This window comes from Vulpes vulpes, chromosome 7 (genome assembly GCF_048418805.1).
Source record: "Vulpes vulpes isolate BD-2025 chromosome 7, VulVul3, whole genome shotgun sequence".
Classification (NCBI taxonomy): Eukaryota; Metazoa; Chordata; class Mammalia; order Carnivora; family Canidae; genus Vulpes; species Vulpes vulpes.
In genome coordinates this window covers 83979857-83998106 of record NC_132786.1, presented here as the reverse complement: position 1 = coordinate 83998106, position 18250 = coordinate 83979857, and the positions used below count along the sequence as shown (strand labels likewise).

Here is an 18250-nt window from a genome sequence, read left to right as displayed (position 1 = left end):
CACTAATAATTTGCTACTATAAAGAGAAGCCATTTTGTGGACTTTTCTGGGTTGATTTAAAATATTTTTTTATTATCAAAGATTTTAAGTTAGCCAAAGATCTTAAAGCAAAAAACTTAGCATCACCAAGTAGATAACTAAAAATTCTCAGTTCTGGTACCACTATGACTTACACCAGACTCCTTTTCTTGAACTTCTATTTGATGTGTCATATTTTCTTATTTACATTGAATATATACGATAAACGATTTCAGGTGGCATTAAGACCTGTAATGATTCCATGATACCTTTTACAACTTGAAAGGGAAGCAAAGCTTAGAAAATATATATTGAGAAAATGAAATCACCAGAAATGTGCTTATTAAACTTTTACCTAACACATAGGGGAAATAGAGGAGAAAGTACAACTTTCATCTAGTGGTTCCAGATTGATTAGCCTATAAATTACTTTAATGGCCAAAGAATGTATTGAGTAGCAAGAAACCAATTAATGTTCTCTGCCAACATAGATGCAAATTAATGAAATTAATGAAGTGAAGAAAAATTAATATACCAGCTTTACAAAAACCTGAGATCAAGGTCTAGCAAATGACAAATATATTTTCTAAAATAATAAACCAATGCTTATCAGCATGAGTAATAACTGAACACATAAAACATAGGAAACCAAGAGAAAATTTGAGAAAAACTTCTGTATTGCTACAGAAGCAGTAAACACTCTGGAGAGACCCTGAAAAAAGGTCAGCACGCCTCACAAACTGGAGAAGGAAGGACTGCTCGCATACCCTTCCAATCCGAGATGCAATCTTGATTTCAGAGATGGTATGGATGAGGACTTGAAGAAAATATATCTTTAAAATACGAAGTGCCAAAGAAAAAAAGCAGGCATAGCTATCTTTCCATTTATTGGGGAGGGGTTTTTAAAACCATGTTTCTAAATCTAACTACCAGTTCTGGAAAAACTGTATCTAATAAACACAGAACTGGTCAGACAGATGCTACAGATACACTGTTACCCATTGATGGGCAGGAACTGGTTTGAATAACTAGTTTGGTCCCATTGTTTATTCCATCATGATACTTCATTACACACCAGACAGCAAAACCTGAAGCATCAAATCCATGCCTTAAGGATCAAATTTGGAACTGCAGTTTGACAATCATTATAAGCTAGTAACTAGCTTATGATAATGAGAGTGAATGACCCTAGTGGTAAATTTTGACCAATCAATCTTTTTAACAGTAATATTATTATTTCATTATTAAGGAATCTACACATACAACTCTCAAGAAGCCCAGATTACGTTAAGAGTAATAGGTTCTAGAGGTAACTATACCCCACTCTGGACTTTCTGATTCAGTCCATCAATTTCAAGGCTTTCAGCCAGAAACAAGAAAAACTTAAGCTGTGGACTAAGATCTGGAAAACAAGATGTTATGTCAAGGTTATGCTAAGTATCAAACAAAGAAAACCAAAACTGAAACACGGATAATTTCCAAAGGGGTTGAAAGCCAACAGATTTTACAAAACAAAGACAAAAAACAAATACATAAGTGGCTGGGTCAAACAAGGAGTCTTAACGCTGAACATGAAGATCAGAATTAAATGGATAGCAAAGCCAAGAAAACAAGCCAGGTTAAGCCAGGAGACAAGAAACTCATAGATTGGATTTTCTTCATTTATTCTACAAACATTTACCATGAAATGCAGTTTACTAAGTTAGGTGCTATGAAAATATATATATAATATGTACTGGGCAGAAAGACCTCCAAATTATAAGGGAGATGGATGAGATGGATAGTATGTGATTTTCTCTGTGTAAACAGTACTCACCTGAGACAGGAACCTATGCCTCTTTCATCTTATTCACATCTCTGCTCAGAGACCAGTGTTCTAATCATCTGCTTCACTTTCTTCTTAGTGCTTCTCAGTATCTGACACTGTATTACAGATCTGCTTTTCTGTCTCTCTGCTTCAATAAAATGTAAGTTCCAAGACAGGAATTACCTGTCCTGTGCACTGATGAATGCCCAACACTACTACCACACCCAGCAAATAATTATTTCAGTAAGTATTTCTTAAAAGAATGATTACATTCTTTTATTAAAAACTTCAGTAGCAGAAGTATATACATAATGAGAAACGATGTAAATGACTGCTTGTTTGGGTAAGTGAAGAAATAAAAAGTCGAAGGGTTAATGTAGATGCAGAGGAATGTTCTGAACAACAAAAATCTCTGGCTACAGTAACACATCGCAGGAAAAAACTGTTACTTTAAATGCTTATGTTAGCTTAAACACTACAAAGGCTCAGCCCTGTTTTGCTGCCTAATCAATTTTCTTAAAATATGTATTATATCATGCAACACAATATTCAAGAATCTGGACCCCTACTGCATAGCTGACTACATCCAAACCTCTTCCTTGAATTTCAAAGTCATTTATAAAATGGTCCTAAACACTCTCTGTAATACGACTCTTCGGTATATAACCAGTATCCCAATCACAAAGATGACCGAACTTTGGGCCAGGCCTGCTCCCACCTCAAGACCCTTTCTCAGCTTCTGAACCTTAATTTGAATGTAGGTCTTTCTTTTTCCCACTAACCCCATTCCTGTTCTTCAGAAACTAGCACAAGTAAGTCTTACTTCTTTCTTAGTCATTCTCTGAAATTAAGTCTTCGCATAAACTTTTCCTCTCCTTGAGCCATACTGGATGTATAGCCAACATCATACTCTTCCATGTATGTAAGTTTTTTCTCTCCAAACAGACTGTAAGAAACTTCCATTTACTTCCTTACAAGCATATAGTGTAATACTGAGGACTCAGGAACTCAATATACATATAGACACACATTTATACATAGTTGATTAGGTGGCTGATTTTTATTTTCTATAACCCAAAAGAATTACTTCCAGTTCATTACTTACCATATCAATAAGGCTTTCTTGTATTCTGTTAAGAGTTGTTCTTAATCTACTACTACTAAGGCCTAGTCCTGTGGATTCCAGCTGAAAAAGAAAAAGAAAGGTATGCTACATCACTCTGAAGATAGGCTCAGTAAACATTTCACAGTATAGAATTCGCTTTACTGCATCAAAGCCGAAGCATTTATAAACATTCCCATGCAAGAACACAAATGAGAAGGGACTCTTGACTGTTAAAATGTGAAAGACTAGGGCGCCTGGGTCATGTAGTGGGTTAAGCATCAGACTCTTGGTTTCAGCTCAGGTCATGATCTCAGGGTCACGAGATCCAGAGCCTCACACTGGGCTCTGCATTCATCGAGGAATCTGCTTGTCCCTCTTCCTGCTTGTACTCACACTCTCTCTCAAATAAATAAATAAATAAAATCTTAAAAACACAAAAAACATGAAAAGCCAGTTAGTTGGCTCCTTCGGTGATGATTAAATTGATAAATATAAATTTAATTTAGAGGTAATCATAGATATATACAGACATCTGGAAAATTGTTAAAATGTTCTATATGAGCCAAAAAATGTAAAACATTCTGAACAGCAAACTATAAAATATATAGTCTCACCAATTCATTCATATATTCATAATATATATATTATATATACTTGTATATGGCATGAACACACATTTATTGTTCCTCACCCTTTCCTATCTGAGATAGGATGAGAACAAGGAATTACTTATACAACGTATGATAAGCTAAAATAGTTGTATGATGGTGTGGTGTAGTAAAACATGAACTCATTTTGCATGGTTATTTTATTTTATTTTTTAAAGATTTTATTTATTTATTCATGAGAGACACACAAAGAGAGAGACAGAGACATAGGCAGAGGGAAAAGCAGGTTCCCTGCAAGGAGCCCAATGTGAGACTCGATCCTGGACTGCAGGATCATGCCCTTAGCCGAAGGCAGGTGCTCAACTGCTGAGCCACCCAGGTGTCTCTTACATGGTAATTTTAAATATGCTTTACTTCCATTAGGTTTTATAAACTTTATTCCTTCATTTCCCCTCTTTTTTCATTAGGGTCTTATTTTTATGTAGTTAAATTCAGACACTGCAAGTAAAAATAGTTTGATGAAATTTGGTACTTGTATACAGTCTTATGACCAGTACCCCAATCAAGATACAGAATTTCCCTCACTTTTTAAAAATGTCGTTTGTACTGATTACCTCCCTCCACCCTTAATCCCTGATCTTTCTGTCACTGCAGTTTTGCCTTTTCTAAAATGTCATATAAATGGACTCAAATACATGTAGTCTTTTGTGTTTGACTTCTTTCTTGCATTTAACATGCTTTTTGAGATTCATTCATGTTGTAAGCCTATTAGTAATTCATGCTCTTTCATTGTTTAATAGTATTCTATAACATGGATATATCACAATCTGTTTACTTATTCACCAGTTGATGAACGTTTGGGTTCCAGTTTCGGGCTACTTGAATAATATCACTACAAACATTCATGTATATGTCCTTGAGAAGATATACATTTTCTGTTTTTTGGGGTAAATATCTAAAAGTGTAATTTCTGGTTTATATAATAGGACTAATTTTAACTTTATAAGGTACTGCAATACTGTTTTCCAGTGGCTGTACCAATTTGCATTTCCATAAACAATGTATGTAAATTTTAGCTATTCTACTTATGGACTGAATATTTGTTGTTCCTTCAAAATTCATATGCTCAAGCCCTAGCCTCCAATGAGATGGTATCTGGAAATGGGGCCTTTAGGAGGTAATTAGGTTTAGATGAGGTCAGGGGAGTAGGGCTCCCATAATAGGTTTGATGCCCTTTAAGAGGCATAGCACATAATTTACACTTCTTTTTTTAGTTTCTTAAGGTGGAAGCTTATCATTAACTTGAGACTTTCTTTTTTCTACTACAGGCATTTAAAGCTAGACACTTCCCTTTAAGCACTGATTTAGCTGCATTACACAACTTGATATGTTGTTTTCATTATTTACTTTAAAATATTTTCTAATTTCTCTTATGTTTTCTTTAAACAAATCTTAGAAGTATGTTAATTTCCAAATACTTAGATTTTTCCTAGTTATCTCATTGTTACTGGTTTCTATATTAATTACATTGTTATCAGATAATATATTCTATATCATTTCAATCTCTTAAATTCACTAGAACATACTTAATAGCCCACAAAATATGTACTATCCTGATAAACATATCATGTGCCCTTGAAAAGAATATATATCCTGTTGTTGTTAGGTGTGTTGTCCCATAAATATCAATTAACTGAAAATGGTTGAAAGTGTTGCTCAAATCTTCTATGTATTTGCTGATTTTCTGTATACTTGTTATATTAGTTACAGTGGAGTTTTAAAATTTCCAGCTACAGCGGAATTTTGTTTTGTTTTGTTTTCTCTTGAATTCTGTTGATTATCGTCTTAGGCATTTTGAAGCTGTTAAGCTGCTATCCCTTTCAACTGAATTGACCTTTAAATTATTATGAATGCCTCTGTCTCTGGTAATATATTTTGTTTTCTAATTTAATCTAATATTAACATAGCTATTGGAGCTTTTAAAAAAAAGACTATTTGAGAGGGAGAGAGAGAAAGTGAGTAAGAGCAGGAGAGGGGCAAAAGGAGAGGGAAAAGCAGACTCCCCACTGAGCGGGAAGCCTGACTAGGGGACTTGATCCCACGGCCCCAGGGTCATGACCTGAGCCAAAGACAGACATTTAACTGAGCCACCCAGGCACCCCAACTACTGCAGCAAACACTGTTTACCTGGCATATCTTTTCAATCCATTTGCTTTCAACCTTATTGTGTTTTTTATATTTAAAGTCTTTGGTTTTGTTTTAATCCATTCTGACAATCTCTGTCTTCTACTTTGAGTGTTTAGTCCATTAACATTTAATGTGATTATTGGCCAAATTTAAAGATACCATCTGTGATATCTCTTTTTTGTTCCTTGGTTCCTCTTTTCTTGTCTTTCCTGATTATATGAGTATTATTTTTTAGAATTCTAATTTCATTTTCCTACTGGTAAAAGAGGTAAAGTCTTCAAAATTATTTTTCATTGTCTCATGAATTACAATATACATTCTTGATATTTCACAACCCATTTACTGTTTAACATATGTTTAACAGTTATTTTTAACATAATATGTTAAAACATAATATGTTAAACATATGTTTAGCAGTTATGTTTAACATAATATGTAGAAATCCTGACATATTATAGGTCCATATTCCCCTATATATCTTGTTATAGTTGTTACATGTAATACATTTACATACATTATGAACTCCAGAAAATGTGATTTCACTTTTAAACAGCTGTATGATTTATACAGAAAGTAGAAAAAGAAACAAACTTTTGCATTTCCCCAAGTAGTTTCCATTATCAATGCTCTTGATTCTTTCTTGAGGATCCAAGTTTTTTGGTATCATTTTCCTTTAGCCTATAAAAAATTCCTTCAAGGAGTGCCTGTATGGCTCAGCAGTTGAGTGTCTGCCTTCAGCTCAGGTCATGATCCCGGGTCCAGGGATCGAGTCCCACATCAGGCTCCCTATGAGGAGTCTGCTTCTCCCTCTGCCTATGTCTCTGTCTCTCTTTCTGTGTCTTAAATCAATCAATCAATCAATCAATCAATCAATCTTTAAAAAAAAATTCCTTCAGCATTTCATTTATTACATATCTGTTGGTGACAAGTTCTCTTAGTTTTTTTTTCTTTTTATCTAAAAATGTCTTAATTTCATCTTGTTTTTTTATTTTTTCAAGACAGTTTCACCATGAGGTTGCACGCTATATGTTTCTTTATGCTTATTCTACTTGCTGTTCATTTAGTATCTTAAATCTACAAATCTTTGGCTAATGTTTCTTCAAACATTTTTTCTACCTCATTCTATCTTTCTTCTCCACCTGGTATTCCAGTTACACATATATTTGATCATTTTACACATATATCTGATCATTTTATATAACTTAACATGTCCCTAAGGCTTTAATCATTTTGTTTTCCAATTTTTTTTCTCTGTGTTCTTCATTTTGATTAATTTTATTAATTTATCTCCAAGTTCTTTCTTTCCTCTGCCATGTCTACTTGGCTATAAAGTACATTCAGTAATTTTTTTTTTTTTTATATTCTGAAATTGTATTTTTCAGTTCTAGGATTTCCCTTTGTTTTTTATTACTGTTTCTACTAGAACTTCCTATTTCTCTACTGAGATATTCATACATTTAAAACATCTTTTGTTTTACTTTATTAAAGACTGTTCTAATAGTCTAAAATCCTTATCCCTTAGTTCCAACATCTTGGAGTCAAATTAAATTGACTTTCTTTTTGGGATCTCTGGGTAGCTCAGCAGCTGAGCATCTGCCTGAGGCTCAGAGCACGATCCTGGGGTCTGGGATCGAGTCCCATTCTGGGCTCCTTGCAGGGAGTCTGCTTCTCCCTCTGCCTATGTCTGCCTCTCTCTCTGTCTCTCATGAATCAATAAATAAAATCTTTTAAAAAACTGACTTTCTTTTTACTTAAGGATATACTCCACTTTTTTGGTTCTATGTATGTAGTGTAAAGCTAGACTGCATCATCAATTTAATTCTGGAGACTTTGGATTGTTATTTTTTTCTATTGGGTACTGTTTCCTTTGTTTTCCATATGCAATTTTCTTGGCTAGGCTTGAACTACAAACTGTCTCTTATGCAACAGCTTCATTCTCTTTGGCTGTAGTCTGTCTGTTTCATATAAACAGGTTATGGGTTAATAAAAAATGGGGATAAAAGAATTTGGGATCCCCTTTTTGCCTCTTTTTCTTCCGAACTTCCCCCTACTCTTTTCAGTATTCCCAGTTTCCTGGCTTTACTTTTCTGATTCCCCCATCCATAAAGACTGAAGGTTTTCCCATGCTTCCCTCCACCTTTGTGCTGTATGAACTGTATTTAATCCTGGGCTAAAAGGCCATGGAGATGGAATTTATTTTTATAACTCCTCTTTCCCCAACCTATACACTAACATGAACTGCGTCCCCACCACCCAAGTCATTATGCTTTGTGCACTCTCCAGTATCTATTGGTAGTTGCCTTTTGTATAACATTAAGCTTTTATAATTATTTTCTACAGGGAGTATCATTTAGTAAGATCTTAGTCTTCTAGCCAGAAGCAGAAGTTAATTCATTCTTAAAATTTTAAAAACTGAATCACAGACGCTCTATAAAAACAAACAAAAGTCTCATTAATGAAAGGTAACTTTAAATGATGCTCATAAACTGTTTTCAAGTAAGAACACTCATTAGATTTACTTGGATAAGAAATAATTAGGACATCAATACATATGTCCTAAGAACCTACTATATGCTTACTATTGTATTAAGGTAAGATACAGAATGGTCTTCATGAGAGAATATGAACAGGAAGAACCACAGAAAATATAGCTCAAGAGGTGAATAATGGAAGGCTGGGCAAGGCAAGATAAAGCAACACTAAAAGTAACATTATTATAATAGAACCAAATAAATTAGATTTATAATAGAGAGTGATATAGTAGGTTATAAACAGTTCAGTGAAGAGCAAGAGCTTCTGAAGGAATTAGTACAGACAGGAATAATTCCTTAGCCTACTGCATATAGTATGCCCCTCCCCCCACCCCAATGACTTTCTAGAAACCCTGAGAAACATATGCTTATTCTTCCACAGGCAGCGTCCATCTAAATTCACTTATACAAGTGTCTTTCTTCCCTGGGAGAGAAGCACGAACAACCATGTCCCACCATGTTCTTCCCATTCTACACATTACCTAATTAATCCTCCACTCCCACCACCTAAAACTCAACAGCTAACAGGGCAATTTGGAGTATGTATGTATGTATGTATTTGAATATCAAAACTTCTAGGATTTCTGATGGATTGAAAGCTTATTTTCTTAGCAAATTAAAAGCTACCTCTTTGGGGCACCTGGGTGGCTCTGTGGCTGAGTGTCTGCTTTTGGCTCAGGTTGTGACCCCAGGATTCTGGGACTGAATTCCGCATCAGGCTCCCCCAAGGGTGCCTACTTCTCCCTCTGCCTATTTCTCTGCCTCTCTCTGTGTCTCTCATGAATAAGTAAAATCTTTAAAAAAATTTTTTAATTGAAAAAAAATTAAAGCTACCTCTTCAGTCTTATATGTTTGCATATACTTATTTATGCTCTTTATTTAGATTGTCTTACTCTAAAAGGAATTTAAAGTAGGTAATTAAGAATATAATCTTTCAAGGTAAAAAACCCCAAAACTTTAAATATATATAAAATTAAGCAAAACAAGGGGCGCCTTTGTGGCTCAGTCAGTTGAGCATCCTACTCTTGATTTTGGCTCAGGTCTTGATCTCAGGATGATGTGATGGAGCCATGCATTGGGCTCCATGCTTGGTGGGTAGTCTGCTTGAGATTCTCTCTCTCCCTCTCTCTCAGTCCCTCCTCTGACTCAAGCTCTCTCTAAAATAAACTAACCTTCAAAATTAAGCAAAGCAAAATACGAGTAGAAAGATGGAGTGTTTCCTTTTACAAATTTGTAAAACTCCCTTTTATAGAGATTCAGTTTTTGTTTTGCTTTAAATAGTGTTTCTTTCAGTTTTGCAGAATCAAAAATAGTAGGGTCCAAGTTATAAATCAAAAATAGTAGGGTTCTATTTGAGGAAGTGTATATTTTCAATATTCACACAGTAGATAAAAGCTAGTATTACTAAGCATACTCTAACAATAGGAAAAATCTTTCTTAAAAAGTACAAGAGTCAAAGTGCTATATTTATTCATACATACTCATAAGCACATTGTATTGGTTCGTATAATACAAAATGCTTCTAATATGACATATGGGTAGACACCCAGATTAAGGTCAGAAATGCTTAAAACTGACAGCTAATTATTTGATGAAATAGCTGTTACTGAGTCTTATAAGATTGAAAATGCCTTTAATACAAAATATAAAGTTAATGTGTTATTTAAAACATGGTATGTTTTAAATAAAATTTGCAGCACATTTTACAATAAGCGCCTAACTATATACTTTGCTAACTTTCTCAGGTCCTAGTGAACTCCACTGTAAACAAATCTGTGCTAGTATATAATTAGCTAGAAAGTCATGTCCAAAAGCATTAGTTTCTAAAAGTCTCCAAAGGACCCTATTTTAACACATCTTATCAACAATGTGATCCACAAGTGTTCCATCCAATATGATAGTCATCAGCCACATGTGGGTATTTATATTTAGTGATAAATTAGCTAAAATTAAATACAATTAAAAATTCCATTCCTGGGGATCCCTGGGTGGCGCAGCGGTTTGGCGCCTGCCTTTGGCCCAGGGCACGATCCTGGAGACCCGGGATCGAATCCCACGTCGGGCTCCCGGTGCATGGAGCCTGCTTCTCCCTCTGCCTGTATCTCTGCCTCTCTCTCTCTCTGTGTGACTATCATAAAAAAAAAAAAAAAAATTCCATTCCTCAGATACACTAATCTATTGCAAGTATTCAATAGTCACATGTGGCTAATGGCTACCATATTTGATAGTACAAATTTAGAACATTTTCATGACTGCAAAACTTCTCTTGGATAGTGCTAGCCTGGGGGCTCAGCCCAAGAGAGAGAGTAAGTAAGGCCCATCTGGACGACTTCAATATTCTAACAATTAGCTAAAACTCTACAATGTCTTTTTTCTTTAATATTTATTTATTGACATTTGAAATTCAGAGCAACAAATTAGTACATATTTTATAGTAACCTAAATTCTATAGCAACATTCTGTGTCTGATTTTATTAGTATTCTTTCTAAAATAGTTTAGAGGATTAAGAACAGAAAATTTAGATCTCATATTAAAAGATCATGTCTTTGGAGTGCCTCAGTGGCTCAGCTGGTTGGGCATCCACCTCTTGGTTTTGGCTTGGGTCATGATCTCTGGTCATAGGGTCAAGCCCTGTGTCAGGTTCCATACTCAGCATAGAGTCTGCTTGCCCTGGCCCCTACCCCTGCTCACACACATACACACACACACACACACACGTGCACATACACACACACACATACACTCTCTCTCTCAAATAAATAAATAAAATCTTTAAAAAAAACGAATAAAAGATCATGTCTTTGATATAACTATAATCACAGCAAGGATATGAACATTTATGTGATGAATGTAGTTATCCATTAAAATTTACACGTTTTAAAAAAGATACAAAATATAGCATATGGAAAGTTAGTACCATTATATAGTCATAGGACCCAACAGTATGCTTTTACATAGAAATCTATCAAATTATTATGTGGCAAGGTGAGCCACATAATTACCAAATATCAAATAAGTCATCTGCCTAATATTATGTTGTGTTCTTTAAGAGTAGAAAAAGATAAAATCAATAAAAGCTTTAGAAACACAAAAAGGAAGTACAAGAAACAATTCTGTAGCAAACAGAAGGTTTAGTTCAAAGGTTTTCCATTCTTTTAATAAATATTTGCCATTATCTTCTGCCTGCTAAGGTTTGTAAGCCAATATTTAAAATGTCTCATTTACTGTGTAGCAATTACACACTGGGCCAGATTTAAACAAGGCAACCCACACATTTTTCATTGCCAAAATATGTCAAGGTTAAAAACAGATGCTGTACTTTTTCTGCCAAAAATCTGAATAACATAAAATATGTTTAGCAGTTGAAAGCTTTAAAATTAATATATAAATAAGGTAATTAAGCAGACAAAAAGCTGACAGCAAAAATTTTTTTAGATTTGATGGATAATTTTCAAAATAATACTATTTGTGTATTTTATATAAAGAGAATGAAAAATTTTACATTTTAAAAATAAATAAATTTTAAAAGAAACAAACTTTCCCCTCAAAGGTGACTTACTGAATCATTCCGACCAAAAAAGGTATATATTGCATACAAGTAATAATCAAATAGCTGAGACATGAAATGGATAACATCAAAGGCAATTGGCTTAAGAATGTTCATCATCTGCATATATTTACCTGGAAAGAAAAAAAATCAAAATTAGAAAAAAATTACAATCTCTTAGCCTGTCATTATAAAGAGATAATAAAAAAAACTCTTTACCAAAATACATATTTTTAATAAACTATTACATTCCTTAGTCCCACTAGCCATGTTTCAAAAACTCAATAGTCATTTGTGGCTAGTGGCTACTATATGGGACATAGATACAGAATATTTATATCATCTTGGAAAGTAATACTGGACAGCACTGATACACATACCTACAAAAATGTTTTTATATCATTATTATTTTACTGTTTGTCAAATATTCATGTAACATCTATATTCTTCTACAAATGACACTGCACAAACACATAACACAGTTCCATATTCCTGGAGATGTAAAATAATTTCTTCAAAAATGTTTAGGTATAAATAAATAAGACAATATATGTCAGGAAAAGCATTTTTTTTTCATAAGCTTATATAAACATAGCAAAAGTAAAAAAGCAAGAAGAAAAAAGGTACATGGAAGCGTCTTTCTATTCCCCTGAATCCTGGACCTGTGAAATCTTGTGTCAGAGGCCAAGAATATTTCTTTATCACCACATCACTCAAGAGCTCAATACTCTCAAAGTGCCAAGAAAATGTCCTCCTCATTCCTTCCTTTGGGAGATGTCAATATTACATTCTCTTTTCTCTAAACATATGATACAGTTATGGAAAAAAAAATTAAAAACCAAAACTTCTGCATTTATAAACTTGTTAATGTATTTGAAGGGTACATGGGAGATGGGCTGAATCAAGTAACAAATAATAAGTCCCTAATTGTGTTTCTGTCTTAAGGGAAATAATAGGGAAAGGAGCACATCCATAAAAAATGCTATTCTGCAGAAGATGTTAAAACAGGCTATTTGCCTAATTTTCAAATGAGCAAATAATTCAGGTACTCACTCTACTTAATATAACTGTTATAAATTTTAAATTGGTACTACTAAAGACACCGTGACTCAAGAGAAACACATTAACTGCAGTAGAAAAAATGACAAATTTACTCTAATGGAAATGTCTACTATCTAAACCATTTCTTTATTATTTAAGAACTCAGTACAGTTGTCTTAATTTAAATGAAAGATGATTCTGAATAATATTCAGATAGTCAGGAAGAGAAACACACACCAAAAAGTAAACACCACTCAATTCAAATTCTATTCTTACTCTTATTTGCAAGTCTTTTGCTTCAGAATCATCTTTTATAACTATTTCACACAGGTATTTTTTTAAAAATCACAATTGAAAAATACTTGAAAATTATGCTCTTAGAACATTCTGAATCACTATGCAGATATTTTATCAACTGCAAACATGTAATTTTTAAACTGCAACTATTTATACATAAATTAATGTGACAATATGACAAAAAAAGGAAAAATACTGTTACTTTAACCTGTAAAAGAAAAAAAAAACAGAGATAACAAGTAAAATGAGGTAGAATATAAATATCTGAGTTAATACATATCCAGAACACAAAGCTCCTCTCCAGTACTAATAATAAGATTAGCTACTGGTCATATAAATAATCTTAAGAAAGAATACATAAATGAATTATTAATACGTAAAAGCTATTTTTTAAGATTTTATTTATTTGACACATATACACACACAGACACACACAGCACAATCTGGGGAAACTGCAGAGGGAAAGGAAGAAGCAGGCTCCCTACCAAGCAAGGAGCCTGTCACTGTGATGTGGAGCTAGATCCCAGGACTCTGGGATCATGACCTTAGCCACCCAGGCATCCCAGTAAAAGCTATTTTAAATGTTGGATTCAAAAGAAAAAAAAAAACCTAGATAAAAACCCATCACTCTAAAAAACTTTTTAACATATTTATATTCATTTATTCATTCAATATTCAACAAACACTTTCTGAAGGCTTACTATGTCCTTGGCTTTGTGTTAAGACAAAGAATTAGAGTCCCTATCCTCACACCTTAAATGGTCATACAAGGAAGGTAGCAACTGGTAAGCAGGCTGCCAGCATATTAAAACATGTAAGAATATGTTATATTCCATAAGCTGTCTTTCCAGCTTACGATGGCATAGTAAACCTTTGTAGGCATGAGGAGGCTTATGTACCTCCTCAGAATTACTGAATTAAAAGAATTTTACAGTGGATTAAGCCTGTACCTAAGAAGAGACAGGGATGAAGACATAAAGGCGAGTAGGTATGATCATCAGAAAATGAGAAATCTCAAAAACTTTCTAAACCAAGAGTTGGCAAACCTTTATTATAAGGAACAAAGAGTATACAAAGTTTTGGCTTTGCATTCCATGGCAACTACTCAGCTCTGCTGGTCTCAGTTTCAACTACTCACCTTGGTCTTTGCAGGACAAAAGCAACCACAGACAACATATAAACAAATGACAATGGTTGTATTCCAATAAAACTTTATTTTATAAAAATAGGTAGCCTAACTGATTTGACCTGCATGCTATCATGTCCCAAATCCTGCCTGGATGACAGATAAGAGATGGGAGCAGGTTGATGGAAAAATGCAAAGATGATCACAAAGGAGGTGAAAGCTATTCCATAGGATAGTGGCTGCTTAGACTCAGTGGGTAAAGCAAAAGGGCAGGAACAAGAAATGGAGCTGAAAAAGGATGGATTAATTGAAGGCCCATGTACGGGATGAACTACCAGTCAGCATGCCCTCCTCTCCCACTATCCCCCCACCAACATCAGAGCACTGGCTTTCAGAATGTTCCTGCAGACAAAAACAAAGGAAAGCAAAAACTTTAGGATTTCTCTCTAAAAGAAGGAAACAAACCAAACAACAACAAAAATTGAGCAAACTTTTAAAAATAATAAATTAGAAAGGTGAAGCCTTCTAGGTAGATGTTGAACCACAGATTAAAATCTACCTATTCTAGAAATTTGGGGATCTATTCCCCATTAAGTAAAGACTGGTAGTAAGTACACTCAGCCCTGCCCTGCTCTATACAAAGTTCCCAGTCAGGATTCCTACAAAGAGGGGCAGCAACAGCATAGCTCTCAATACTCACCAGGGGACACCCACAGCGGCTACTTAGGCCTTCTATTTTTGATACAAATAGGTCATAAAAACAAAACAAAACAAAAAAAAAACAAAACAAAAAACAAGGCCCAGGAGGAAATCTCAGAAGAGCATAGGAGAAAAAAAAAAAAAAAAAGTGATCCCAGAGAAAATAATTAATTCAAGCTAAACAAATATAATAATTATGTAAAATCCTCTAACAGAAAAATATAGGGGGGAGAAAGAGAATATGGAAGGGCTCTTAAAGATTTTTAAGGTGATTCTTAAAATTAAAAATTAAAGAAATTAAAAAAGAAGTCTCCTAGAAGATACAGCAAAAAGACAAAAATATGTAAAACAGCAGAGAAGATATGGGAGACAGGCAGGGGCCAATCTATGGGACTAAACATTTGAGCTATGGGAAATCAAAGAAAAAGAAGGTAGAGAAAATGGGGAGGAGGAAATCAACAAATAAATAGTAGGAGGACAAGAGCTTTCAGACTGAAAGGGTCACGAACTACCCAACTCACTTAATGAAAAATAACTCACACCTAGACAGATCACTAGAGAATTCTGAAACATCAAGGGAATAAATACTAAAAGCTTTCAGAGTAAGAGAGAAAAGAAATTCCTCTACAATAAAATGAAGAGAACACTAGAGTTTTCAACTTTCTGAGGAAAAATAATTTTTAATCTACAATTCTATACACAGCTAAATTGTCATTCAGTTGAAGGCCAAAATTCAGGCATATTCAGACTGACAAGAATTCAAAAACATTTACCTCCCATCACCCTTTTCTGAGACATTACAACTAGGAGAAAAGACAAACAGAAACAGACCAAGAAATTGCCTATAGGCTGGTAGAAGGGAGACCTGGGGCGGGGGGGGGGGGGGGGGGGGAATGCTGCTTTTCATCACAACCTCTTCTTTACTATTCACTGTGTAATGCTGAGAATACTAACTTAAAAACATAAAAGCATGGCTCTGAAGTTAACCTGCTTAGTTAAAAGAATGTGGTCAGTGGATCGAGATGTGGTTCAGATGCACTTCACCTTCCCCTTTCTTCCCTCTAGACTTCCCTACTGCAGGTGTGCAGGAGTGGACACAGCATGCTTTGGCAACATGGAGGAAAGTTATTTAATACACAGCCCAGACTGAAGCCAGATTGGCCGACATCCCATCAGCGTGGGCCTCAGGTTCCTTGCTAAGAGGGCTCTTGGCTTCATGCGAGAAGGAATTCAAGAGCAGGCAATTTAGAGGGAGGGACAAAGATTTATTAAATGTAGAAGTAAGACAGGAACTACTTCATAGACAAGGTAGCAGTCTCTCCTCTCAGGTGAAGAAGATCCCCCTTTGCCTCTAACAAAGGATTTTATGTTTTATTTAAATTAGCTACTGTTATACGGAAGGGCTTACTCTCTAACTTTGGGTTTATCATTCACATCAGGCAGTTAAGTTTTTCCATTGTCTTCAGGTTATGCAATTACCCTCAGAGAGCAATTTTAAGAATGTCCAGGCTGTGCGGCTTTATTGCCAAAGGGAACGGGTTCTGCAGTCCTCATGAGTCTGATCTTGTGACTCTTCATGACCTACTGACTTTTAGGTTAAGGGTCAGCCTAAAACCAAAATGGCTTCACTTTGGTGAACTTGTCTCCTAAGCCCTCCATCCCACCTGCCTCAAGATAACTAAGAAAAGCAGCTCTTCCCAAATGATCATCTGCAAGAAGTTCTTATTCTTTTTTTTATTTATTTATGATAGTCACAGAGAGAGAGAGAGAGAGGCAGAGACACAGGCAGAGGGAGAAGCAGGCTCCATGCACCGGGAGCCCGACGTGGGATTCGATCCCGGGCCTCCAGGATCACGCCCTGGGCCAAAGGCAGGCGCCAAACCGCTGCGCCACCCAGGGATCCCAAGAAGTTCTTATTCTTATTTCCAATCTATACTGTAACCTCTCTGAACTCTGTCCAGGTAATAAGAATTAACATTCCTGATTTCCTCTACTGGTTGTGAAGCATGAAAAGAGCTTACTGGCTCTAGGATCATTCCGACAATCTGTCTGCTAATCTATCAGTTAGCAACTGTGTGACATAAGGCGAATTATTTAAATCGAGGCTTTAATTACTTGGTGTATAAAAAAGGTACTATGAAGAATTCCTGAAAAAATGCATGTAAAGAATTTACATACCCTAGAGCCTGTGACAAGGGAGCAAGAAATCTTAGCTATTGCTGTTATTTTAAAATAAGTATGCTTGTGATGAATGCAATAAGGGAGAAGGATAGAGTGCTATGTAAAAGAAACCCAATCTGATGAGGAAAGGCTTCACAGGGGAAGCACTGTTTAAACGATCGTCCTAAAATCTAGACTGTGAGTCCTGTACAGTCATGGGGAGAAGCCACAGAGGGATGTCGAGCAAAGAAACCAACCAAGGAAGAGCATGGAGGAGAACAACCAAGAGGAAAAGTGGACCTGCCCTACACAGCTCATCAGCAGGGGGCACAGAGAGAGACATGCCACCTGAACAGTGGCCCTGGGGGAAACTCAAGTAGTGAGCCACACTCTTACGTAGTGGAGTAAATACGAGGGTACAGAGAAGGTGCTGAACGTGTGTTCTTCCACTGTGGATCAGGACAAGACAGGAGGAAAAAGTGTTTCTCCAACACTCAAGATTCTAAAAAGTAAGGTTTGTCAGTCCAGTACATTGGGCACCTATAAAAGTGAAAAGTGCTCAGCTGGATACTCTACATGCTGTAAAGGTGACTCCAACTGTTTTCATCTGTAGGAGCTGACGATCTGATGAGGAATAGCAAGAGCAGAATCTGAGATGAAAAGATGTCAGTTATTACAGCACACAAAGTTGAGACATCATCAATGGATATAAACAGCATATAAAAGCAACTGAAAATGCTATAAACGAGGTATAAAAGCAAGGAAGGAAAAGTCAGCTCAGCTCAAACAATTCAGAAGAACACATGGAACAATAAAGTGAGGACCAAAGTAATAAATTAGTAAGTGTGTTACCTAAGTCCCTAGCTGCTAGCTTTTATTCTTTTACTTTATTGTTGTTTATTTTTATTATTGTTTGCATATTCTATCTTAGCCCCCCAAATCTCCCAATATTTTTTTGTACATTGTACTGAAAGATGACACTTCTTGGATCTCTGTCTCAAAATATCATGTTGTATATACAGCTAGCAGCTCAGAAAGTGTTTTAAAATGGCTTAAAAATATTTCATATGAATAACAAATAAAATATAAGTATTTTTAGAGAAATAGATATATTGGAATGTAT

The 18250-nt window shown here is 35.2% G+C and overlaps 1 protein-coding gene across 6 annotated transcripts in view; it reads right to left on the bottom strand.

Annotated features, from left to right (window-relative positions):
- The window catches only part of VPS50 (VPS50 subunit of EARP/GARPII complex), a 133244-nt gene that overhangs the window by 16502 nt on the left and 98492 nt on the right, over window positions 1–18250 (bottom strand). For all 6 annotated transcript variants that reach the window (XM_026003769.2, XM_072764276.1, XM_072764272.1 and 3 more), the window contains 2 exons: window positions 11817–11938; window positions 2931–3011 (listed from right to left, as the gene is read on the bottom strand). In XM_026003769.2, the coding sequence (XP_025859554.1) occupies window positions 2931–3011; window positions 11817–11938 (203 nt within the window). The remainder of the gene's footprint in view (window positions 1–2930; window positions 3012–11816; window positions 11939–18250) is intronic.